Raw genomic sequence first — 27,669 nt, 5'->3', positions numbered from 1 at the left:
CGACGGAGTGGACGTTGCACATGGAGGTTTGCCAGAGCCTGTGGAAGTTGTGGGCCGTCCGGTAGTGGATCTGTTTGCGACAGACAGAACAAAAAGGTTACCAACATATTGCTCTCCGGTTCCAGACCAGGAAGCAGTGGCGGTCGATGCATTCCTGATGGATTGGTCAAACTTAGATCTGTACGCTTTTCCTCCGTTCAAGGTGCTGGGGAAAGTGATGAAGAAGTTCAGGGAGAGCAAAGGAAACGAGGATGACCTTAATAGCCCCGTTTTGGCCGCCCAAAGTTGGTTCACAGAGGTACTGGAATGGACAGTAGAATACGCCAAGGACTCTTCCTCTAAGAGTAGATTTACTCAGACAACCCCACTTCGACAGGTTTTCACAAGAATACCCTCGCTCTGGGTCTGACTGCGTTCAGACTATCGAACGTCTGGTCAGAGCGAGGGGATATTCTAGAGAGGTGGCCAGTGCAGTGGCTAGAGCCAGAAGAAACCTCCACTATCACAGTGTATCAGTCGAAGTGGGACAATTTCCGGAAGTGGTGTAAGAACAGGAAAGTGTCTTCATCCAGTACCTCTGTGACCCAAATCGCAGATTTCCTTCTATACTTGAGGAAGGATTTACGCTTGTCAGTTTCGACAATAAAAGGTTATAAGAGTATGCTAACCTCAGTGTTTAGACACAGGGATCTAGACATCTCGAATAACTTAGACCTTAGAGATCTGATTAGGTCGTTTGGTACGAAGAAACAATCAGAATGCAGGCCTCCTGCTTGGAACCTTGATGTGGTCTTGAAGTATTTAACTTCTAGCAAATTCGAGCCGTTAGAGGAATCCTCTCTGAGAGATCTTGCTAAGAAGAATATCTTTTTAGTAGCATTGGCAACTGCTAAAAGAGTTAGTGAGCTTCAGGCCCACATCGAAGAAGGTGGGATGGAGACATGGCAATGCAGTGTGTTCATTCCAAGAAGGTTTCTTGGCCAAGAATGAGAATCCAGCTAATCCTTGGCCAAGATCCTTTGAAGTTTTGGGTCTAGCTGAATTGGTGGGTCAAGAGCAAGAAAGAGTTCTCTGCCCAGTGAGAGCATTGCGATGTTATATAGAAAGAACAAGAGTTATCAGAGGGAAGTCTGATGCTCTGTGGTGTTTCAGAAATTAAACCCCACTAGACCCATGACAAGAACGCGCTAGCCTTCTTCATGAGAGAGTTAATTAAAGAGGCTCATATGTTGTGTGAAGAGCAGAGCTTTGGTATTTTGAAAGTGAAGGCTCATGAAGTCAGGGCAGTGGCGACTTCATTAGCTTTTAAAAAGAATTTAGCCCTCAAGGAAATTATTGAATCCACATATTGGAGAACTAATTCAATATTTGCGTCTCATTATCTTAGGGATGTTCAGACAACCTTTGATAATTGTCAGACGCTAGTCATACGTGTCTTCGGGTACAGTATTGGGCAAAGGAGTTACTACCCCATAACCTTCTTTTAAGCTAGTTGATTTTATTAGGTGATGGTGTTTGTGTTTATTGGTCGTCTGAGAAAAGTGTGGCGGTACTTTCTCAGTCTTGTTAGTATTATCCGGTGATGGTGTGTGTGTAGTTCAGGTAAATGATCTATTACTAGCTTGAATGCCGTGGCATAAGAGGGCTGTACGGATCTGTCAACACATTGGGTCACGTCCGAGTTTGTTCAAGTTTTCCAGTCTTAGCTTCTTCAACATACAGGACACTTCCTTGTTGAGAGCTACTAAGGTTTAAGCAGGCTTAGAGGCAGGACCTATGAAGTCAGCTACCTTAGCAGGTAAGGAACCTAGAGTTTTAATAATATTTTAATAATATTTTTATACTCTAAGAATGTTGCTGTCTTTGACCCACCTCCAAATGTGTCAATCAGCTATATATATACCTGCCAGGTAAGTGTCATACATTAAAATGAAGTTTTTATGATAAAACAAAGTTTAATGTATACTTACCTGGCAGGTATATATAATTTAATTCCCACCCGCCTCCCCTCAGGAGACAGGGTTCAGAGAAAATCTGGCCCAATTGGGAACTGTTCCTAGCGCTAGCGCCACGGTAACGGGGTGGTGGTTGCCTGAACTACTAATAGGTTACTAGCGTTTGCCGGCGAGTTTTGAAATTTCTGCCAGGTGGAACAGAGAATATAGCTATATATATACCTGCCAGGTAAGTATACATTAAACTTTGTTTTATCATAAAAACTTCATATTTATCTTATATCGGCGTGAAACCAACAGTAAAATGTGTTTTTTTAAGCACAGTAGTTTTGATTAAAATGATTTTATCCCAATTTTATCTACAGTTGTGTTTGATGACATACGTTTACTGGAGTTTTATCCTTGTTGACGATGTACGATAATAGTCATTAGCAGCTTGAACAGTTTTCTCAGCTTCAGTTATAACTAGGTTTAAATTTAACAGTATATTTTCTGATTGATCTTTGATCTATAGCAAATAAAGTTATTACATTAAGATATCTCTGTTCTATTCTATACATAACGCCATTTATAACAACTACGGTAATAGTGTACTGTAGTACGATGATTGAAAGACAAGCCAAACGGATGTTATTCAGTTCGGTTTTACTTAGAAAAAAAAGTTGTTTCTCGTTCAGTTGTTCATGGCTGTACACGTTCACGCAACGAGTATAACGTTAAAACCATACTTTCATCATTCTCTTTTGCTGTTATTAAACTTATGTAACTAGAAGATGGACAAAGTTAGACCGTTGTAATTTGATCTCTCATAAAATCGGACTATCGTAAGACTAATGATCGTAACTTGAACACTACAGCTATCTGTACACTGTATAAACTTTATTATATCTTTACATACTCTAGACACCCAAAGGATTAAAGCTAGGCTTTTTTCACTTTATATAGCATTTACAATGCTATAATGTACTGTACAGTACTACTGTACAGTAAATTCTATAGTACTATACTGCATAAATATAATTTTACTTATTGCGCCATTGTGGAATTACGGCGCCTTTGACTGGTCTAGAGTTTCGAAAGAAGATATGCGGTGGCTGTAGGCTTTAAAATCGCTTGGCGTCGAAAATCACTTAGCGTCAGCGGCCAGGAACGGAACCCCTGCCGCTAACCGAGGGCTGCTGTGTGTGTGTGTGTGTGTGTGTAATATATATATATATATATATATCTATATATATATATATATATATATATATATATATATATATATATATTGATAGATAGGTATATATATATAGATAGGTATATATAGATACGTATATAGGTATATACCTTTTTCTGAATTTTCTTTTATAATTTTTACTTTACAGAATGGTATTGAAAAGTTATGGTTGCTGGTTCAGGACTTACTTTCTCTGACTAGTCCAGCTGAACATCGTCATGCAACACTTCAGATGCTTACGACATTAACAGCTGCACACGCACATGACCGTCTAGGGGCCATGAGACATGTTTTTTATAATTATATTGCAGAAAATTATCAGCATGAAGAGATACGTCCTATGTGAGTACAATAGTGGGTAAATGAAACTTATTGTAGTAAACCTTAGCAAGCCACTTTAGCATAGGTGAAATTGAAAGATTAGTGGTGCAGTGGCTTTTTGAACTTTGATGAAAAACCTCATTTAATAGATTAAGAGTGATGTGTTTTTAGTTGCACACTGATCAGTTCTCATTTGCCTACTACTAATCAGTTCTTATGGTAGTGCAATATTGTGTTGATGTGCCAGGATTCCATTATTAAATTTTTAGTTAGCTTGTTTCTGTAAGTTTAAGATCCCAGGATTAATGAATAAATTTTTGGTGGCATAATCTCTTGGTAACTAGTCTGTTATTGTGAAGATATGTAGTCCAATATGGTGTCATAATTATTTGATGAAGAGTTTTTTATAATGCCATGATTATTTGAAAATCGCTAGGTATGATTCAGTGACTAATTTGAAATGAGTTTATTCAGGTGTCACGACTACTCATTAACTTTTCAGGTATGGTGTGATTACTCGATAACCTGTAGATTTTTGTGCTGTGATTACTTGATAACCTGTGATACTGTTAATATGTAATAACCAATCATTTATTGGTGCCATGTTGACTCGAAACCAAAAGTTACACTGTTCGATAACTTAATGTTTTAGTGTCATAGTTGCTAATGACTAGCATTTTATTTTGACAAAGCATTTCATTTTGACAAAGGCACATAGGACTAGTAATGCTGTATAATCATGTTTATCATGTCCAAATTCATTTGCACATTAGTGAGTCTTGAGATTAGGTAAAAGCAGTACAAGAAGTAAAGCACCTGAAATTGATCATTATCGGCAAGTCTTGCAAGATGTTTGTGAAGTGAATAGACATGAATTATGTAGTGGGTGTACTACTTATTAATGGTTAAGATGCATTTCTAATACTTAAACACTACATTGTGCATGACTTTCATCTTAAGGATGTTGTGAGCACATGGAGTGTTGACTTGAGTATTATGCCTAGAATTTATTGCCCCATGTGTGTTTTCAAGTTCAGTGAATACCATAGTATTAAATGATGATGGATTCCTCTTGATATTACTCTATTTTGAAGTAGATTGGTCAAAGTTATTGCCAGACTTCAACTAGGGTTGTTTTCTTGAATAAGAACTTAAAAATGTTGTTAGTAAAAAGTTTTGTAATCTTGAGTACACCAAAGAGAACCTAGGGATTGCATAAGGCAGATAGCAATGCAGCTTGAGCCAAAGGGATGCTGCAAAAACACAGACGTGCATTCTGAAGTGTGTTGCACAAGATTTACCATAAGAGGCATCCCCAGGTGGTGATTAGATGATTAAAAAAAAAAAAAAAGCTGGTCTATAATGACATCACTGACTGGAAATCTCTAAATGAGACTGAATAGCAAATGGATGTTAAAAAGTGAAAGTCAGTGAGATCATTCTTTTTCAGTGTGATTCTTTTCTCTGTATGTACTGTTTTGGCAGGCTTCTAATCTATTTTTTGGATTCTTAATTTCCTGAACTTGTATTTTTGTATATGTAACTTACCCAGTAATTAAATAGCTATAGTCTCTTAACTAAATGGCAGCTAAGTTTGAAATTCGTGGTATTGATTCTTTTTTGTTTTGGTGTAGGAATAGCCCTTCCCACTATCGGGGAGGAGAGGAACAACTTGGCAAAGACCCAACAATTTGTTTCTGCCATGGTTGACGGACGTTGTCGATCTGCAGCTGGTGGTTTGAAATTCCTGTTTGTTTAGAATTTTGTGTAAAAGACATTTGGACTGAAAGTTTTCTGCTTTTCGACTTGAGAATTTTTCCAACATTGCCAATGTCTGATGCTAGTTTGTTGCCACCTCTTTATTGCAGCAAAAAAAAAGGCTGTAATAGGAGATTGACTTCCTTAAAGTATGACACACGCAATTTGCACTTCATGCAGGGGTCAAATTTGTTCACCATCTTTATCTTGTGAGGAATGTATAGTTGTTCGTACGTGACCAAACCTTCGGTCTTAATATAGATTGGGGTATTAAACAATGGAAAGATTTCTTCTGATTAAAATAAGCTGAAAAGGGGTAGGAATAGAAAGGCTATCGTAGACATGACAAAACGAATGCTAGTCAGGATAGTAGTTTTGACCTACAGGCCCTGTACCTGTGATGTCTCCTACTCCTTCCCCAATCTTAACAACACAACCTTTAACTGACTCCCTCGTTAATGCCCCCAACGCCATTGCCGAATTAGAGTCAAAGTTTGAGTTGAAATTCGACCATAAGTTTAGTATTATTTTAAGAGTGTATGGCTCAGTTAGGTTCTTCATTTAAAGCCCTAATGGAGAAGGTAAGTAACCAAGGTGGTGAGAGTGCAAGTGAAGTGTTAATGGAGGAAAACTAAATTCATTTAGCCCAGGAATTAGGTCTTTTAACCCTTAAACGCCGAGATGGTATTTCCGAAAGTGTCCCCCGTATGCCGGCGGCGTTCGCGAGCGAGCGCCGAAGCGGAAAAAAAGTTTTTTTCAAAAAATCACAGCACCCTTAATTTTCAAGATTAAGAGTTTATTTTTGGCTCCATTTTTGTCATTGCCTGAATTTTAGTATGCAACCATCAGAAATGAAAAAATATATCATTATCATATATAAATAATGCGATATATGATAGCGCGAAAACAAAATTTCATATTTAATTGTATTCAAATCATGCTGTGAGCAAAACGGTTAAGGCTAATGAGTTAATTTTGTTTTCGTTGTATTGTACACTTAAATTGCAATTATTTTGGTATATAACACATTGTAAAACGATCAAAGCAACACAGAGAAAATATTATCACAAAATGATGCATGAATTTGTAACACGAGGATGTAAAAAAATGGTTTTTTCAAAAATTCACCATAAATCTAAATATTTTTTTAGAGACTTCCAATTTGTTTCAAAATGAAGATAAATGATTGAATATTACTATACTGTAAGAGTTTTAGCTTACAATTGCAGTTTTCGACCATTTTGGACGAGTTAAAGTTGACAGAATGTCAAATTTTTTATATATATATTTGTTTATATGCAAATATTTCAAAAATGAGAAAAGCTACAACCTTCAATTATTTTTTGTTGCATTTTAAATGAAATTGCACACTTTTTCATATATAAAACTCTATGAAATGCCTAATATGAAATGGAGCAAATATTCCGAGAATGCGACTTACGCATTTCGGAGATTTGAGGCGGAGAATCCGCGCGCGGAGAGAAGGAATGTTTTTTTTTCCAAAAATTCACCATAAATCTAAATATTGTGCTAGAGACTTCCAATTTGTTTCAAAATGAAGATAAATGACTGAATATTACTTGACTGTAAGAGTTTTAGCTTACAATTGCGTTTTTCAACCATTTCGGTAGAGTCAAAGTTGACCGAACGTGGTTTTTTTTCTATTTATCGTGATTTATATGCAAATATTTCGAAAAAGAGAAAAGCTACAACCCTCAATTATTTCTTTGTTGTATTTTACATGAAATTGCGCACATTTTCATATATAAAACTTTATGTAACGGCTAATTTAAAATGGTGCAAACATTACGACAATCACGCATATGATTTTTTCGGAAGAGTTACCGCGCGGACGTAAGGAAAATATATATATATATTTTTTTCATAAATTCACCATAAATCAAAATATTGTGCTAGAGATTTCCAATTTGTTGCAAAATGAAGATAAATGGTTAAATATTGCTAGAATATAAGAGTTTTAGCTTACAATTGCGTTTTTCGACCATTTCGGTAGAGTCAAAGTTGACAAAAGGTTGAAATTTTGGCACTTATCGTTATTTATATGAAAGTATTTCAAAACTGATAAAAGCTACAACCATGGGTTGTCTTTAGTTGTATTGTGCATGAAATTGCACACATTTCCATATATAAAACTTTATGGAACGGCTAATTTAAAATGGTGCAAACATTACGACAATCGCACGTATGATTTTTTCGGAAGAATTACTGCGTGGACGTAAGGAAAAAGTTTTTTCATAAATTCACCTTAAATCGAAATATTGTGCTAGACTTCCAATTTGTTGCAAAATGAAGGTAAATGATTGAATATTACTAGAATATAAGAGTTTTAGCTTACAATTGCGTTTTTCGACCATTTCGGAAGAGTCAAAGTTGACCAAAGGTTGAAATTTTGGCACTTATCGTTATTTATATGAAAATATTTCAAAACTGATAAAAGCTACAATCATGAGTATTTTTTGTTGTATTCTACATGAAAATGCGCACATTTTCATATATAATACTCCATGAAACGGCTAATTTAAAATGGTGCAAAAATTATCAGTGACAAAATAATTTCCGAGATGTCACTGGTACTTTTTAGTGCGATAAGAAAGAAATTCGCGCTTGCACGCCTGTGTAACAATTGTAAACAAAACAACACCTTCATCCGTGAACTCCCAGCATCCCCCAATTCGCGTGATTCAAAAGTTTTCGGCTGGTAGGCCTATAAGTATTTTTCTGCAATTTTTAAAAAAAACTTTGTTGACGTAAATTACGTCCAGTCGGCACCCGACAGACAATTTATCTCGACGTAAAATACGTCCAATAGGAGTTTAAGGGATAATATACGCGTAGCTAGTGAAGAGAGAGGGGAGGGTTGCGTAGTATCGCCCCCGTCTTGCCTGACAGCACATGTCACACTGTGCCCAAGGCTACGACCTTTGAGCAAAGAGATCTTCATTTATGATAAATAACAAAGTTTTGTTTTTTAATACCCAAAATGGAATATGAAATTCATAATAATCATGATTTATTAGATTGTCTTTGTAAAAAGAGAGTATACCTTTGAGTTTCACCTCTGACATTCTCTTGCATTTACTTTTGTTTATCTTGTTTCGGTAAGAGTTAAATCATGCCAAAGAGGAAAATACAAGGAAAACATCTCCCTAGCATACAGAAGAAGAAAATTCGCTGTAATAAGCCGAGTTAGTGAAGGGGGGAGAGAGAGTTGCACAGGAAGGAGTGCCCCATCTTGCCTCAAGCAGTGCCCCATTATTTATGATTAAATTATGATAAATAAAATAGTTTTGGTTTATTAATAGACAAAAAAAATATACATTCATAATAATCATTATTTATTAACATTGTCTTTATAGAAATACGAAGGAAAACTTTGAACGCCCTTATCTGAAAACTATACTTATTGACCTTCAAAATCTATCTTCTCACTTAGTTTTAAAGCTATAATTGGAATTTGGTATATAACTCAGGAAGACATTATAGAACAATCAAATGGAGCCCTTTTTCCAATTTTTGTTTAGTCTTTTTTTTTTTTATAAATTTTTTTCTCCTGATTTATAGGGTTTATTTTTTTACCATATTGAAAAATTCCCATCTAGCAAAAAAATGACTTTTAGAAAAAAAACTCCGTATTTGATTGGAGGTGTACATCAGGTTTATATATGGTAGTAATCCTAGGTCTTAATATTATATATCAAGGGAGGAGATAGAATTTGAAAAATTTTATTTTCGGGATAAATCGCCCTGGCGTCACAAAACAGGTCAAGAGGCGAAAATCATATGTGGTTTGGAGATGTCCCAAGTCACCTTATTAAGTGGTATGAATATCAAAGTCCTTTCCTTAAAAAATGGCATTAGCCGGCCGGCCCCCTTAATCAGCACCCTACCAAGAATGGTACCCCCGATGATACCGTATATACTTGCATAACACGCGATCTCGCATATCATGCGACCCCCAAATTTTCACCCTCAAAAAATGATTTTATCACGTATCTCACGTATCGTGCGAGTTAAATTTACTGGACCAAAATTGAACAATAGGCTAACCTCTTTTTCCTCCTCTTTATCTATTCCAGTTTTTAGTTAGGCTAACCCCTTTTCCTCCATCTCTTAATCTATCCCATCTTCTAGTTAAGTTTAAAAAATTAAAAGAGAATGCAAAAAGTATCGGTAGTAATGGTGTACTTGTTTGGAAAACGCATATAGTCAGAAACAGCTGATTTGCTATGAACAACCAATCATATAACAACAGCCTTTTTGCTTGCATTTCAACCATCGTACGATAGTAAAAAATTACCATAGTTATGTCACAAATAACGTTAAGGAGAATAGGACTGATACATTTTTACATTACAAGTAGTAGTCTACTTACTACCGCAATTAGTTATGACCAACATTACAGTATCCAATAATAGTGTGTGTATTCTCATATTATTATATCATAAAATACTAAAAAAGTGGCCAGTGTTTTGGATTATAAATCAGCTGATGGCAAATACGAGTTTATTTCTCCGTATTTAACTCAATTCAGAGCAAATTACCTTTCTTCTAGTTACCGTAAAATATCTAGATACTTTCCTTATATAAGACAAGGTAATTTGTCATTTTACTACGTGTTTTTAAGTCGAAATATGAATTAAATACGTCTTGTGAACTAATTTTTTTTTTGTTAACAGATTGCGTTGTGGGCATGTTTATTGTGTAAAAATATTACGTGATTCTGTTTGCTATTTTCACTTCATTTCATCGTAGTACGAACCTTTACCGTTACTTTACTTATCTTTTATCGGCGTGAAAACAACAGTAAAATGTGTTCTTTCAAGACCTGAAGTTTTGATTAAAATGATTTTCTCTCAATTTTATCTATGGTTGTGTTTGATGGCTTAAGTTTACTGGAGTTATATCTTTGTTGCTAATGCACGATAATAGTACTATATGGATGAAACTTAAAAACTTTGGTGTAGTACCTTCAAATTCAACCGCAAACAAAATGAGAAAAATGTTTTAATCAAAACTACTGGACATAAATAGAACACATTTTACTGTTTTCACTCCAATAGAAGATAAATATGCAAAGCTCGTAGTATTCTGGTGAGATAAAGTGAAAATATAGAACGGAATCTGTTGGTTTTTGTTTACGCAATAAACATGCCTTCAGCGCCATCTAACCAAAAAATAACTAAATTTTGTTTAGCGATACTTTTTAAGTTATATTTCCACTTGAAAACACTGTAAAACGTAAAAAAACCTTATCTCACATATAAACAGAGCATCCTGAGATTCATTTGTGCTAACTAGAAGCAAGAAGGTGTCACTGATTTGAGTTCAACACAGCAAAACAAACTTACTCTTAATCACCCTCAGCTGATCTTTAATCCCAAACATGATTGCTATGTTTGTATTTCATAATACAAACAAATAGTAATAAGAAAATAGTACATATAATATTATTGGATGCAGTGAAGTAAAACACAACTTTTTAAAAGATCCATGGAAAAGATGCATTCCATTATGTTTGTGTTTTGTTATACGATACCAATATATGATTATTACATATTTGAATTTTATATCTCATGTAAGATGCAACCCCCTTAAAATCAGCTCCTAATTTAGGCCTTCAAAAGTCGCATGATATGCGAGTATACACGGTAGTACTTGGTAAGTTGCATATACAAAAATGAAATTTTTATAATAAAATAACTTTTTGGATATACTTACCCAGTAATTAAAGATTAGAGGTCCAACCACCTCCCTGAGCGGTACATAAGTCATAAACAAATTGTCAGGTCTTTGTTGAGTTGTTCCTCTCTTCCCTGATAGTGGGCGGGGCTATTTCTACACCAAAACAGAAAAAGAATTGCCACCGCTAATTTGGAAAATTGGCTGCCATTTAGTTAAACTATAGCTGCTTAATTACTGGGTAAGTATTTACAGAAAGTTATTATAAAAATGTAATTTTTTCACATGTAGGTTTGACTTCATTATAAAAATGTAATTTTTTTTCACGTAGGTTTGACTTCTTCCGAGAAGTAGTTTCAGATGGAAAGCAGTTGGAGTACATAGAAGAATTAGCTGGCCCTTTTTTATTAGAATGGTTGCCTTTTGTGTTGGCATCTCCACAGACTGCAGATGCTCTAAATCTTCTAGTAAATTTGGTCAAATTTAATGCTGCCTACCTTGATGAAACAGTGGTGACTGGTTATGTCAAGTAAGTAATTTATATTACTAATCCCAATAGCATGAATGTTTCAGTTGTTGATGGATATTAAAAAAAAGAAATTAAGAAAGTGTGACAGAAGTACAATATGATTATAATGTAGAATAAGAAGAATTATGTGTCTACTGAATGGATAGTTATTTGTACGCAGAACAAACCCTCGGTCTTAACAATAGGATTATTTTCCCACGCAAGCTGGTAACCGGTCAGTACAATAGAAGATAGAAAAGCAAGGAATCTGTGATCTTTGGCAACCCTGATCGTTCGTTGTGCTATGCGGCTGAGGGCTACGCATCTACGCTGTGATTTGTCGGTCTTTAATGACCGCCCTGGAGATACGTACGCTTTTGCTTTCTCCTTCTCCTCCCCAAGCCGGTCATTTTTGCCTGTTCCTTTCTCTGTTGTGTGTGTGAGTGCTTTGTTTTTTAGATGTGGATTCCTCTGGATTTTTTAAGCTCATCAGCGCATGTGCCAGGGTGTTCACGGATTCCCCTGCTCAAGTTTTTTTTACTTCTGTAGCAACCAACCCACATTTGACATGCAGTAGGTGCAGAGCCAACATTTGTACTGTTACCAACCCCTGTGTAGAGTGTAGGGCATGGCCTATCTCTCAGAGGAAGCTGTTTTATAGTAAGAGAGCATCGTAGAGCGTCAATGCTTCTGTCATGGGAAGGATTCTTTCCTCCTCATCAAGATTCGGCGGCTTCCCCCATCGACACTCAGGAAGGGGACGGTACTAGTGTAATTAGAGCTCCTTCCTTTTCTTCCATCGATTCATTGTTGGAAGTTTCGGGAGGACGTAACCGTAATCTTATGTTTAATATGACTCCTTTTCCTTCAGGTTCTATTTGTCTTCCCAGAAGAGAAGATTTGGTATTTAATGATATCTTTGTTTCAGGGGAAGAAGCATCCAAGTTGGCGGTACTGTGGGCATCTCTGGGGCTATGGGGTCCACCATCTTGGTAGGGTTTGTTGTTCCATTTACTGGAATCACAGGCTCGCCCTCCTACCAGTCCCTCCCCCACCAGCCCTCTTCTATGCAGGACTGCGGTAACCCCTCACCTACAGCCCGATAACACCATCGCGGTTGCTGCCCAGTATTCCTCTGCTGACGCCATACTGTATCACTCTGCTGCTGCCATCTTTTATTCCTCTGCCGTTGAGGCAAGCAGCCCGCATGGAGTTTGGGGATGTCGTGACGTCACTCGATACATCCTCCCAACACATGTCGTCAGATGCAGCAAGCAGCTATCTTCCAAGATCTACGTCATCCCTCCCGGCCACGATGTCATCGTCTTCACGCGAAGAGACGTCTGAGATGCTGTTTCAGTTGCTTTTTGAGAGACTGGACTTGGTGTTGGAGAGTAGGCTAGCTGTCTTAGCACTGAAGAAGAAGAGCACTAAGAGGAAGGCATGCACCACCCCAGTGACTTCTAGCAAGCGTCGTAGGAAGGAGAGGGTCTCGTCCCTTACCTAGTTGCCTTCTCCCCTTGTGCAATGGATCAGACATTGGAGAGCAAAGGACTGTGGCTTCCCCATTGCCAAGTAAGAGGAGTGTTTCTCCCACTACCCCTCAACGATCTCCCATTCACGTACATGTACATGGGGAGAGAGGGGAAGTAGGGAGTAAAGATGAGGAAGAAAGACTTCCTTGTTCTTCCATTCATCAAGGAAGCCTGGCTTCATGTCTTCCCTGCAGGATAAGGCGTCTCTGGACGATGTCCGCGACCGTTTTAGTGGAGAAAGTGATAGGAATGACTTCTCCCCACGTACGTGCGTCATTGCATGTACAAGATGAAAAGCAGAGGGTTATTTCTCCCTCATCATCAGCTTCCATTCCTGTTCGTCGCCGCAAGGACCAGAGGGCACTGATCAAGAGGTCAAAGGTTCCTTCATCCAGGAGTAGCGATGACCATTGGGGACATTCCTTATCCAGGGATCAGTTGTGTTCTCCTTCTCGTGAACGAACCCCTAGTCCCTTGCACGGCCACAGATGCGTGTCTGAGAGTAGAACAGGTAGAGTAGTGAGCCCTTTGTCACTCACAGGTATTTTACAGTCAGGAGCCAAGGTGATTTCGTACTTAGCTCACCTGAGTGATAACTTATTGGCCAATCTCATATTAGCCAGGAGAGACACAGCACTCTCCAAGGTGGCGAGCTTACTGGATCCTGACTGTATCGGCCATAAGGAATGGGGATAGTATTTCGAAGTCACAGATCTTTTCCCAAGAATGGAGTTGGGGGAGGCAATCGACTGCCGACGGGCTGATACCTAAAACAGGTTGGTAGAGCAAGCGGTATCGAATTTGGAAGTGAGATCACAACGCCCTCCTCCCCTTCCCCAAAGGCAGATGAAAAAACCATCACCAGTGAGAATCAACAAGAATTCAACAGCAGTAAAGGTTCCACAGGCAACCTCGCAAGCCAAACGCAGTAAACAGCAGCGTCCCTTTTAATCCAGAGGATTCAAACCAGGAAGGGTTGCAAGGGTTAGGGGCAGAGGGAGCCGGCAATAGAGTGGGCACCTCTCCCTCACTATTGCCATGGGTAGGGGGATGCCTGGCGAGTTGATGGGCCAAGTGGCAAAATCACGGAGCAGAGAAATGGGTAGTAGATGTCCTTCAGGTAGGATATCTACTACCATTCGAACTTCCCCCTCCCCTCTCAGACAAACCCCTCCTCAACCTTACATATTCCCAAGGATCACTAAAGCTCGTAGCTCTTCTAAAGGAAATGTCAAAGATGATGGACAAAGGTGCAATAGAGGAAGTAGACCATCTCACACCGGGATTTTACCGTCGTATCTTCCTGGTGCCAAAGGCCACAGGCGATTGGAGACCAGTAATCAACTTGTCATCCCTGAACCTGTTCACCAAGAAGACAAAGTTCAAAATGGAGACCCTCGAACAGTGCTAGCAGCAGTAAGGGACAACGACTTCATGCTTTTAATAGACCTGAAGGATGCTTACTTCCAGGTTCCTATCCACCCTTCGTCCAGGAAGTTTCTGCATTTTACTCTCTGAGAACAAATTTATCAGTTCAAGGTCCTATGCTTTGGGTTAGCCACATCTCCTCTATGTTCACATGGATACTCACTCTCATCTTGGTGTGGGCTCACACATGGGGTATTCGACTTCTGAGATACCTACTCTAGGACAGGTACTGACTCTTTCGGTTTTTTCAAGAACTAGGTACGTATTATGATAAACCTAGAGAAGTCAAACCTAGTTCCCAGCCAGAGGATGCTTTACCTGGTGATAATAATAGACACATTGGAGTTGAGGGTATTCCCATTGGAACAAAGATTTGAGAAATTGCGTCTAGTGGCATGCAAATTCCTCTCTCAACCAGACCCACTGGCTCATCATTGACAGGTGCTACTGGGGATTTTGTCTTCCCCGGAGAAGCTGATCCCGCATGGTCGGTTACATCTTCGGTCACTGCGGTGGAGGCTGAAGGAATTCTGGTCTCCGGGAGAAGATTCCCCTTGGCAGAGAGTACCACTATCAGAGGAAGAGCAACAAGATCTTCAGTGGTGGTTGGACAATCGGAATCTCTCACTGGGGTGCCTCTACATCCTTCCCCCCTCGGACTTACTGCTGTTGTTGGATGCGTCCAGCTCAGGCTGGGGTGCTCACATGGGAAAACTATTAGCCTCAGGACTTTGGGGTGTAGAGGAAAAAGTCTGCATATCAATGTTCTGGAGTTGAAAGCAACCTTTCTGGGATTGAGAAAGTTTTGGGAGAAGGTGGTCCTGATGTTGGACAATACCACAGTGGTTGCCTATGCAAACAAGCAGGGAGGCCTAATGTCATGTCAACTGCATTCACTGACAGTCAACTTACACCAGGGGGGGTGGACAACTCGGTGGAGCTATTGGCGAGATACATTCCAGGAAGGAAGAACATTGTGGTTGGCAAACTGAGTCATCAGAACCAGATCCTAGGCACAGAGTGGTCTCTACTTCAGGATATGGCAGAAAGGCCGTTTCAAGTATGGGGGAGACCAGTGCTGGATCTCTTCACAACACACTCCAACAGGAAGCTTCTTTTGCCTGATCTGCCAGGTCCTGAACCTCTGTGGGCTCAAGTAGAGTAATTCCTGGACCTCCCAACTCTACTGTTAGAGGTTCCAAGGAGAATCCCCCCCGTGGTGACAACTGCGGCAGCCTCACATAGAAAGATTTCACCAGGTGGTAGAGTCCCTCTCTCTCTTCATTGAAGACTATCAAATATCTCCTCTGATAGAAGGGCATTTCTCAGCAGACAGCACAAGATATGTCCACATGCCTCGACCTCATCATCAGCAGTATATCAGAGAAAGTGAACAATATACAGTGATTGGTGTCGTTGATGGGTTTCTCTCCACTTGAAGTCTCTATTCAACATATAGCAGATTTTTTAGTCTTCCTCAAGAATGAGAAAAGACTATCAATCTTGGATGTTAGAGGTTATAGGGCAGCACTAAGCCTAGTGCTATGCTTACGAGGTGTAGACATTTCAGCATCCTAGGAGATCACTTGCTGTTCAGGGGTTTCCAACAGACCTGTTCACCAAGAGAACTCAGACCCCCAACATGGGATGCTTCGATAGTCTAAGAGCGCCGCTCAAGCCTCTACTTCAGGCTTCAGACATGGATTTGACATTGAAAACAGACTTCCTGATAGCCATGGCCTCTTCAAAGAGGGTGGGAGAAGTCCATGGGCTGAGTCATAATGTTTCGCATACCAGGGATTGGGGATTGGTGTCTTTCGAGTTTGTCCTGAAATTTGTGGCCAAGACTCAGAACCCCTCAGTACAAGACGACAGATTCAAGTCCTTCTCCATCTCATCATTGAAAGACTTACTATGCCCTGTCAGATCCCTAAGGTGCTATCTGAAAAGGACTTGTCATCTAAGACCTAGATGTCGTTGACTTTTCATAAGCACGGGACGAGTCAGAAAGGAAATATCCAAGCATACCCTTTCTTTTTGGATTATGGAGGTAACTAGGAGAGTACAGTTCTGGGGAGGGTCACACCAATGAGTCTATGCAGGCTAGAGCACATGATGTCAGAAGTATAAGTTCCTCTCTGGCATTTTTGAAAAATTTGGCTGTTAACAGAATTCTGAACGCTGGTACCTGGTGACGTTAGACTATCTTCACCTTATTTTACCTAAGAGTTATTGCACACAAGTCCTTGACATGTTTTCCTTGGGTCCTGTGGTGGCTCCCCAACAAGTCGTACAATTCACCTAATACCCTTTATTGGACGAGTATATCTTACCTATGATGATTGTGTGGAAGAGAGAATGAGTGAGTTGGCTGATCTCTTTCTTTCTCTTTGTTCCTTTCTTCTTCCTACGGGCAGGTAGAGGAATAGACACGTCATTATGCTGGTCTGGTATGATACAGGTGAGTAAGGTAGTCATACTGATACCTTCATTTCTTTATATCCGAGTAGTTAAAGGCTATTCAGTAGCAAACTAGCAAGGGAGAGAGGGGACTAATAAAGGATCCAGACGAAAGCCTCTGTTTGTTATCTGGACAGTCAGAATTCTCTTACAGATTCCCTGGATGCAATGAATCTGCCCTTATATCATTGTAAGTTGACCCATATGGCCAGGGGTTAGATGTCAAATATCGGGCCTCTCGCGGGCATTGCATAACATGGTTCAGAGCCGGACTTCTGAAGCAGTGAGCTGGTGGGTTAACCGCCAGCCGGGTAGGATACTTGTACCTCCCACCAAGTATACGTCTATCCTGTTGTTAAAACCAAGGGTTTGTTCCTTATATGAATAAATGACAAATTTTAAATCAATTTGTATTTTTCATATCTAGTAAACCTGAGATCTTAACAGCTAATGTCCCACCTCCAGCCACCTCCCTACCTTCTGGGGTATCCTGTGATGGGGGAAAGACTGATGAGTCACAGTGTAGATGCGTAGCTCTCACCCGCACAACACACCGGACGATCAGGGTTGCCAGAGATCACAGAATCCTTGCTTTTCAATCTTAGATTGTACCAACTGGTTACCAGCTTGCATGGGGAAATAATCCTATTGTTAAGACCTCAGGTTTGTTAGCTATGAAAAATACAAATTGATTTAAAATTTGTCATTTTTGTTTGATGTGTCCTACTCACCCAAAACGTTAGTCCACAATTATGGTGCAACAATCCATAAATTGACTTTTATCTCAGCTATTGTAGCAATAGGAATTTGGCACATTCTGTAATTCATTCAAATCATCATAATACTCAAGATGAATTGTGTTTAGAAATAAATTTTTTTAGTGGTCAGGGTGTTTGTTAAAGACAAAATGGTTTTCAATTCAGTTTGAAAATGAATTAGTCACCTATTTTTTGATAAAGCAAAGAAAATTTCCTGGAGAGGAATTGTAAATGTTTTGATTTAATACTGATATAAGGTTCTGCCACTAAAAATACAAAGAAATTTGAAAGAAATGAAATTTGGGAACATTTTCTGAGATGTATGTCATTTCTTAAAATAGGTCTTGGTTTTGCAGTTATAAAGTAAAATATGCATATTCTGCTAGTTATTGCAATCTTTTAACCACTGTTGCTTGACAGTAACACAGAAGCAGCAGGTCATTCACCTCGAAACTAGGGTCAGAACAACATTTTGATAAGGCCACTTAGAGGCCCATATTTCAAAATCTAACTACTGTAATGTAACTTCAAACTGGTGCTGTTGAGTTTTGCAGATTTTTTCAGGAACTGCAAAAAGAAAAGTTTTAATTGCATTTTTGGATTAGTTATAATTTGGTAAGATTGTTAAAATTGGAAATATGAAATGATTGATTTCCAATGGATTTTTTTGCCACAATTGATGTATACAAAATAATTTATTCTCGGTGTAAGTATTATAGCTATATCTAAGGAAAAAAGAAATTTCTTTGTAAATTTTCTGCCTCTTTTGAACAGTATTAAAGTAGTAGGTATTACTGGGTGGAAGTTGCCCTATGGGAACATTTTTTTTTTTATTGATGCTGGTAATTTATAAAACAATTTTTTGAATCTTGTATGGAAGTTTGCACTAGTTAACCAGTGGTTTGTTTGGAACCAAGCAAAAGAATTATACATGAATTAAGGATAATTATTTTTGATCAGTTTTTCATACAGTCAATGTTCGCAGGCAGGTGGTGCTTCAGTTGCTCCAGGCACACAATGAAGCAGAGGCATTACTCTGCCTTCGAGTTCTTGATGCAGTTTTGGCTTATTCCTACTTGCCATCACCAGCTCTACCAACGTTTATTACTGCTCTTACAAGGGCTGTTAACGTCCCACAGTTGACTCAAGAAACATGGAAGGTTCTTATATTTTTATATTCTTGCCCTGTCATATTAATTTGTATTGGGAATACAGGCGGCCCGCGGTTCACATAGCAATCGCTCGATGGCGAATCGGTTTTACGGCTGTTGTCAAAATTATTCATTAAAATAATAAGACATTTTAAGGTATTTTTATGGCACAATTTTCGGTCAACAGCACCGCTAGCGCCGTTATGTCTAACGAGTACATACATTTGCAGAAATACCATTCAGCCCATAAAGGTTATGCAAATGATATTAAAAAATTGTATTTGGAGTTATTACATAGGCATTAGGGTAAAATATATGCCTCTGACGCTGTTCTATGCCGAAAATATAGTTAAAAGAATGCAAATTTAGCTATGGGTATGTTGATCTATAAATGTTCATGCTTTTATGTTTAAAATGTGTATTAAAATGTGTATGAAAATGTATTACCTGTAAGGTATTTTTATTTCTGCACATAAATATGATACAAAGGCAGCTTTTGAAACTGCCCTTCACGTTATGAAATATATTTTTTCATGTTCATCCTTGTAAGCCGCCGTCTGTTGCCCTTCCGAAAATATCGAGTTAAAAAAGTGCAAATTTAGCGATCGATGTGTCGATTTTATTAATGTTCATGCTTTAATGTTTAAAATGTGTATGCAAATGTATTATGTATAGGGTATTTTTAATTCTACGCAGAAATATGATACTGAGGCAGCTTTTGAAACTGCCCGTCACATTATCAAATACGATGTTTTTTCATGTTCATTCTTGTAAGCCGCCGTCTGTTGCCCTTCCGAAAATATCAAGTTAAAAAAGTGCAAATTTAGCGATCGACGTGTCGATTTTATAAATGTTCATGCTCTTATGTTTAAAATGTGTATGAAAATGTATTACGTATAGGGTATTTTTATTTTTGTACATAAATATGATATAAAGGCAGCTTTTGTAACTACCCTCCACGTTGTCAGGGGATGTTTTTTTGTGTTCGTTCTTGTCCGCCACAGTTCCGAAAAATGCATGGTGTTATTTTATTAATTATGCATCTTTTCCATAAATCCTTTAAAAAGTAATACATTACTTCACTGTATCCAATAATATTGTATTCTCATATTATTGAATTATAAAATACTACAGCAAATCTAAGCTAGTATTCCGGGGAGCGGCCAATGTTTTGGTTTCAAATCAGCTGATGGCGAACACGAGTTTGTTTCGCCATATTTAACGCAATTCTGAGCGAATTTTCATGCTTCTAGTTGGCATAACGAATATCTAGATACTTAACTTATATCAGACAAGGTTATTTTTCCTTATACAACGTGTTTTTAGGTGGAAATATGAATTGAATATGTCTTGTTGTGATTGCGAACTTTTTTTTTTTCATTAACAGATTACGTTGGCAGCAGGTTTATTGCGCAAAAAAATTATGTGATTCCGTTTGCAATTTTTCTTTATATCATCATAGTACGAACGTTACGTTATATATCTTATATTGGTGTGAAACCAACAGTAAAATGTGTTCTTTCAAGCCCAGTAGTTTTGATTAAAATTATTTTATCTCAATTTTATCTATGGTTGTGTTTGATGGCATACGTTTACTGGAGTTTTATCCTTGTTGCCGATGCACAATTATAGTCATTAGCAGCTTGGAACAGTTTTCTCAGCTTCAGTTATAACTAGGTTTAAATTTAACAGTATACAGGCGGCCCGTGGTTAACGGCGCAATCACTCAACGGCGAATCGGTTTTACGGCGGTCGTCAAAAATATTCATTAAAAAAATAAGGCATTTTAAAGGTATCTTTACGGCACAAATTTCAGTTAACAGCGCCGCTAGCGCCGTTGTCTAACGAGTTCATACATATGTAGAAGTGCCGTTCAGACCATAAAGGTTATGCAAATTATATTAACAAATTTTATGGAGAGTTATTACGTAGGTATTAGGGTAAAATATATGCCTCTGACGTTGTTCAATGCCGAAAATATCGAGTTACATAAGTGCAAATTTAGCTATGGATGTGTCGATTCATAAATGTTCATGCTTTTGTTTAAAATGTGTATGAAAATGTATTACATGAAAGGCATTTTTATTTCTGTACAGAAATATGATACAAAGGCAGCTTTTGAAACTGCCCTTCACGTTATCATATACGATGTTTTTTCATGTTCTTTCTTGTAAGCCGCCGCCTGCCGCTCTTCCGAAAATATCGATTTAAAAAAAAGTGCAAATTAGCGATCGATGTATCGATTTTATAAATGATTATGCTTTTATGTTTAAAATGTGTATGAAAATGTATTACGAATAGGGTATTTTTATTTCTGTGAAGAAATATGATAATAAGGCAGCTTTTGAAACTCCCCTTCAAGTTATCGACTACGATGTTTTTTTCAAGTTCGTTCTTGTATCTTTTCCATAAATCCTTTAAAAAGTTATACATTATTTCACTGATGAATACGAGTCTGTTTCACCATAACGCAATTCTGAGCGAATGCTCTTGCTTCTAGTTAGCATAAACGAATATCTATATACTTGACTTATATGAGACAAAGTTATTTTTCCTTAAACAGCGTGTTTTTAGGTGGAAATATTTATTGAATATGTCTCGTTGTGAATGTGAACTACTATTTTTTTCGTTAACAGATAACGTTGGCGGCATGTTTATTGCGTAAAAAAATACGTGATTCCGTTCGCAATACGTAATCCTTTATATCATCATATCATCGTAATACGAACTTTACGTTATTTATCTTATATCGGCGTGAAACCAACAGTAAAATGTGTTCTTTCAAGCACAGTAGTTTTGATTAAAATTATTTTATCCCAATTTTATCTACAGTTGTGTGTGATGGCAGACGTTTACAGCAGTTTTATCCTTGTTGCCGATGTACGATAATAGTCATTAGCAGCTTGAACAGTTTTTCTCAGCTTCAGTTATAACTAGGTTTTAAATTTATTAACGGTATATTTCCCGATTGATCTTTATTCTATATTGATCTCTGATCTATAGCGAATAAAGTTATTACATTAAGATATCTCAGTTCTATTCCATACATAACGCCATTTATAACAAATACGGTAATGTTGCACTGTAGTACGATGATCGAAATACAAGCCAAACAGATGTTATCCAGTTCGGTTGTACAGGCGGCCCTCGGTTAGCGGCAGGGGTTCCGTTTCCTGGCCACCGACGCCAAGCGATTTTCGACGCTGAGCGATTTTAAAGCCTACGGCCGCCGCACACCTTCTTTCGAAACTCTAGACCAGTCAAAGGCGCCGTAATCCCACAACGGCGCAATAACAAAATTATATTTATGCAGTATAGGACTATAGAATTTTACTGTACAGTACATGTGGGTGTCTAGAGTATGTAAAGATATAATAAAGTTTATACAGTGTACAGGTATCTGTATGTTCAGGTTACGATCATTAGTCTTGATAGTTCGATTTTATGAGAGATCAAATTACAATGGCCTAACTTTATCCATCTTCTAGTTACATAAGTTCAATAACAGCAAAAGAGAATGGTGAAAGTATGGTTTTAACGTTATACTCGTTGCGTGAACGTGTACAACCATGAACAACCGAACGAGAAACGACTTTTTTTTTTTTTTTTTCTAAGTACAACCGAACTGGATAACATGTTTGGCTTGTATTTCGATCATCGTACTACAGTGCAACATTACCGTATTTGTTATAAATGGCGTTATGTATAGAATAGAACTGAGATATCTTAATGTAATAACTTTATTCGCTATAGATCAGAGATCAATATAGATTAAGATCAATCGGGAAATATACGTTTAATTTAAACCTAATTATGACTGAAGCTGAGAAAACTGTTCAAGCTGCTAATGACTATTATCGTACATCGGCAACAAGGATAAAACTGCAGTAAACGTCTGCCATACACACAACCATAGATAAAATTGGGATAAAATAATTTTAATCAAAACTACTGTGCTTGAAAGAACACATTTTACTGTTGGTTTTCACGGCCGATATAAGATAAATAACGTAAAGTTCGTATTACGATGATATAAAGGATTACGTATTGCGAACGGAATCACGTAATTTGTTACGCAATAAACATGCCGCCAACGTAATCTGTTAACGAAAAAAATAGTAGTTCACATTCACAACGAGACATATTCAATAAATATTTCCACCTAAAAACACGCTGTATAAGGAAAAATAACTTTGTCTCATATAAGTCAAGTATCTAGATATTCGTTTATGCTAACTAGAAGCAAGAGCATTCGCTCAGAATTGCGTTATGGTGAAACAGACTCGTATTCATCAGCTGATTTCAAACCACAACATTGGCCACTCCGCGGAATACGGGCTTAAGTTTGCTGTAGTATTTTAAAATACAATAATATGAGAATACATACAATATTCTTGGATACAGTGAAATAATGTATAACTTTTTAAAGGATTTATGGAAAAGATGCATATTAATAAAATAACACAATGCATTTTTCGGAACTGGCGGACAAGAACGAACATGAAAAAACATCCCCTGACAACGTGGAGCGTAGTTACAAAGGCTGCCTTAATTTGTATCTTATTTCTGTACAAAAATGAAAATACCTTTTACGCAATATATTTTCATACACATTTTAAACATAAAAGCATAAACATTTGAAAAATCGACACATCGATCGCTAAATTTTTGCACACTTTCTCTCTCTCTCTCTCTCTCTCTCTCTCTCTCTCTCTCTCTCTCTCTCTCTCTCTCTAACTCGATATTTTGGAAGAGCGGCAGACGGGGCGGCAAAAAAGTGCGAATTAGCGATCGATGTGTCGATTTTTATAAATGTTTATGCTTTTATGTTTAAAATGTGTATGAAAATGTATTACGAATAGGGTATTTTTATTTCTGTGCAGTTTAAATTTGATAAAAAGGCCAAGCTTTTGAAACTCCCCTTCAAGTTATCGACTATGATGTGTTTTTCAAGTTCCGTTCTTGTATGCTGCGGCGGCATACAAGAACGAACTTGAAAAACACATCGTAGTCGATAACTTGAAGGGGAGTTTCAAAAGCTGCCTTTTTATCATATTTCTGCACAGAAATAAAATACCCTATTCGTATACATTTTTCATACACATTTTTAAACATAAAAGCATAAACATTTATAAAATCGACACATCGATCGCTAATTTGCACTTTTTTAAATCGATATTTTTCATATTTTCGGAAGAGCGGCAGGCGGCGGCTTACAAGAAAGAACATGAAAAACATCGTATTTGCTATCTTGAAGGGCAGTTTCAAAAGCTGCCTTTGTATCATATTTCTATACCAGAAATAACAAAAAAATGCTTTCACGTAATACATTTTCACCACACATTTTAAACAAAAGCATGAACAATTATGAATCGACACATCCATAGCTAAATTTGCACTTATGTAACTCGATATTTTCGGCATAGAACAGCGTCAGAGGCATATATTTTACCCTAATACCTACGTAATAACTCTCCATAAAATTTGTTAATATAATTTGCATAACCTTTATGGTCTGAACGGCATTTCTACATATGTATGAACTCGTTAGACAACGGCGCTAGCGGCGCTGTTAACTGAAATTTGTGCCGTAAAGATACCTTTAAAATGCCTTATTTTTTTTAATGAATATTTTTGACGACCGCCGTAAAACCGATTCGCCGTTGAGTGATTGCGCCGTTAACCGCGGGCCGCCTGTACTTAGAAGAAAAAAAAAAAAAAAAAAGTCTTTTCTCGTTCGGTTGTTCATGGCTGTACACGTCCGCAACGCAAAAGAGTGGATAACGTTAAAACCATACTTTCATCATTCTCTTTTGCTGTTATTGAACTTATGTAACTAGAAGATGGATAAAGTTAGGCCATGGTAATTTGATCTCTCATAAAATCGAACTATCGTAAGACTAATGATCGTAACCTGAACACTACAGCTACCTGTGCACTGTATAAACTTTATATCTTTACATACTCTAGACACCCACATGTACTGTACAGTAAATTCTATAGTACTATACTGCATAAATATAATTTTACTTATTGCGCCGTTGTGGGATTACGGCACCTTTGACTGGTCTAGAGTTTCAAAAGAAGGTGTGCGGCGCCCATAGGCTTTAAAATCGCTCTGCGTCGAAAATCGCTTGGCGTCGGTGGCCAGGAACGGAACCCCTGCCGCTAACCGAGGGCCGCCTGTATTTCCTGATTCATCTTTGATCTATATTAATCTCTGATCTATATTAATCTTTGATCTATAGAGAATAAAGTTATTACAAAAAGATATCTCAGTTCTATTCTACATAACGTCCTTTATAACAACTATGGTAATAGTGTACTTTAGTACGGGGGTTGAAATACAAGCCAAATGGATGTTATCAAATTCGGTTGTACTTAAAAGAAAAGAAAAAAAAAAGTTGTTTCACGTTCGGTTGTTCATTGCTGTACACATTTATGCAACGAGTATAACGTTAACACCATACTTTCATCATTCTCTTTTGCTGTTTTTGAGCTTATGTAACTTGAAGATGGGATAAAGTTAGGCTATTGTAATTTGGTCTCTCATAAAATCGGATTATCGTAAGACGAATTATCGTAACTTGAACACAACAGCTACCTGTACACTGTATAACACCTTATAATATCTTTACATACTCTAGACACCCAAAGGATTAAAGCTAGGCTTTTTTCACTTTACAGTATTTATAATACTATAATTTACTGTACAGTAAATTCTATAGATCTATACTGTATAAATATAATTTTACTTATTGCGCCATCACTGGATTAAGGCGCTGTTTGACTGGTCTTGGGCGCTGTCAACTGGTCTAGAATTTTGAAAGGTGTGCGGCATCCGTAGGCTTTAAAATCACTTGGCGTTGGTGGCGAGGAACGGAACCCCTGCCGCTAACCGATGGCCGCCTGTAGTTTACTTGGTTACAAAATATAGCACTTATTACCTAAGATGTAGGTAAATGTAAATACTAAATTTAATTGATTTTGAGTCTTTATAGAGGATGTCTTGAATTCTGTTATTAGCAAAGTTCATGAAGTTATATGAGAAGAATTGAGCCAGATGTCATAATCATAAACAGAGACTGAGCCAAGTATCATAATCAAGAACAGTGTTAACATTACATTAGATTACGCAGTAAAGTCTGCATTCACTTCTGTTTAGAGCACACTCAGAATATCCGTTCTTTGTGATGTATGGTCCTTCATACTATTAATTTTTTTATACTTAAATAACTACTGCGATTACCCACAAGGCTGTAATTTTGTACTAGGATAGAGGTAATTCGTTGATTTTAACATACTAAGTGAGTATCTAGAGAAGATGTATGGTATAGTAAGAAAAACATTGCCATTTTTAGCCTGTATATAATCCTCTTTTGTTACAGATTATGCGTAATCTTCTTGGGACACACTTGGGCAATAGTGGGCTCTACGTTCTGTGTCGCCTGATTCAAAGCAATGGCGATCCACACATGGTTAGAGGAGCCATCTTCTTTCTAACATCAGCCCTTTGGGGTAATAATAAAGTATCTTCATTGAATTACAAGCCAGCTGCAGTATTGCCTACTCTACAACAGGTTAGGTTTGAGATTTCTTTGCTGTTATTATTTCTTCGTAGTCCAGAGAGTGCTTTATTAAATTTATTTCCACTAGCTTAAATTAAAAATAATTACATATTACAGTTTCAAGAAATGGATTTCAACCATGATTGCAAACCAACTTTTATATAACAGTATTCTTTAACATGAAACTGTTGAACTTGATATTAAGGTGGATAACTGATGGTTATTAGTTCATCATTGGATGAGTAAGTTGTGTATTCTGCTATCGATTTGATAGTCCGAGTTCGCTCCCCGCTCTGCCAATATAGAACCAAAGGAATTGGTTTATGGTGATTAGAAATTCAGTTCTCAATATAATGTGGTTCGGATCCCACAATAAGCCGTAAATCCTGTTGCTAAGTAACCAATTGGTTCATAGCCACATGAAATCATCTAATCCTTCGGGCCAGCCTTAGGAGAACTGTTAATCAGCTCAGTGGTATGGTTAAATTTAAATAAATATACTTAACTGGTGGTTATGAGGAAGTGAGTTGGCAAATACCCATCATCACTTGTAGTCACTAAGGCATCTTGCTGTGCTGCTCCTGACTGTTAAGTCAAATGTGTGATTTTATTACGGGAGAAATAGATTCATATTTGGAGGTGCGAAGGCCTTTAGTATGAATGTTTAGTGAAGTTTAATCCCCGCCAGTTTTTTAGGTGAATCCCTACCATTAAATATTCAGTTGTAAGGGAGAATGTTTGGTAAAGAAGGTAACCTCAAAGAGTAAGCCTAACACTTCCTCCTCACCATCGAGCACTTGCCTACACCTCTCCAAAGTGCACCCCTTCTCAGGTGAGTGGTGGGATTGTGCAGGGTGTGGGGCATTGATACGGGAGTTTGATTGCCTGTCCCCAATATGTCAACTGCTACATTTGATGTCACTGCAGCTGCTAGGAGTTCAAGTGCTGCTATTTCCTTGGAGGAGAGTATGACACAGTCTAGGGACAAGGTGAGGAAGCATGTGACACTGGCTGGGGGAAAGGAGAGGTCGCACATGACATGAGCTAGGAGCAAAGAGGGAGGCACAAACCTTCCTTCTCTCCCCCTCTTCCTCATTATCCCCATCATTGAGCTCTTTCTTCCTATCATCTTCATCCAGTAGGAGAATGTTTGTAAAGAAGGAACCTCAAAGAGTAAGCCTAACACTTCCTCCTCACCACGAGCGCTTGCATACACCTCTCCAAAGTGCATCCCTCTCAGGTGAGTGGTGGATTGTTGCAGGGTGTGGGGCATGATAGGGGGTTGATTGCCGCTCCCCAATATGTCAA

General features: G+C 37.8%; 1 protein-coding gene across 1 annotated transcript in view; it reads left to right on the top strand.

The window, feature by feature from the left end:
- Positions 1-27,669, top strand: part of LOC135200655 (tuberin-like) — a 220,006-nt gene that overhangs the window by 150,870 nt on the left and 41,467 nt on the right. Inside the window, exons 3-6 of the mRNA XM_064229262.1 lie at positions 3,323-3,516; positions 11,285-11,482; positions 18,628-18,802; positions 26,182-26,373. Of these exons, the coding sequence (XP_064085332.1) occupies positions 3,323-3,516; positions 11,285-11,482; positions 18,628-18,802; positions 26,182-26,373 (759 nt within the window). The remainder of the gene's footprint in view (positions 1-3,322; positions 3,517-11,284; positions 11,483-18,627; positions 18,803-26,181; positions 26,374-27,669) is intronic.

Source organism: Macrobrachium nipponense, chromosome 27, assembly GCF_015104395.2.
Source record: "Macrobrachium nipponense isolate FS-2020 chromosome 27, ASM1510439v2, whole genome shotgun sequence".
Lineage (NCBI taxonomy): Eukaryota > Metazoa > Arthropoda > Malacostraca > Decapoda > Palaemonidae > Macrobrachium > Macrobrachium nipponense.
This window is presented reverse-complemented; position numbering and strand designations above follow the sequence as displayed.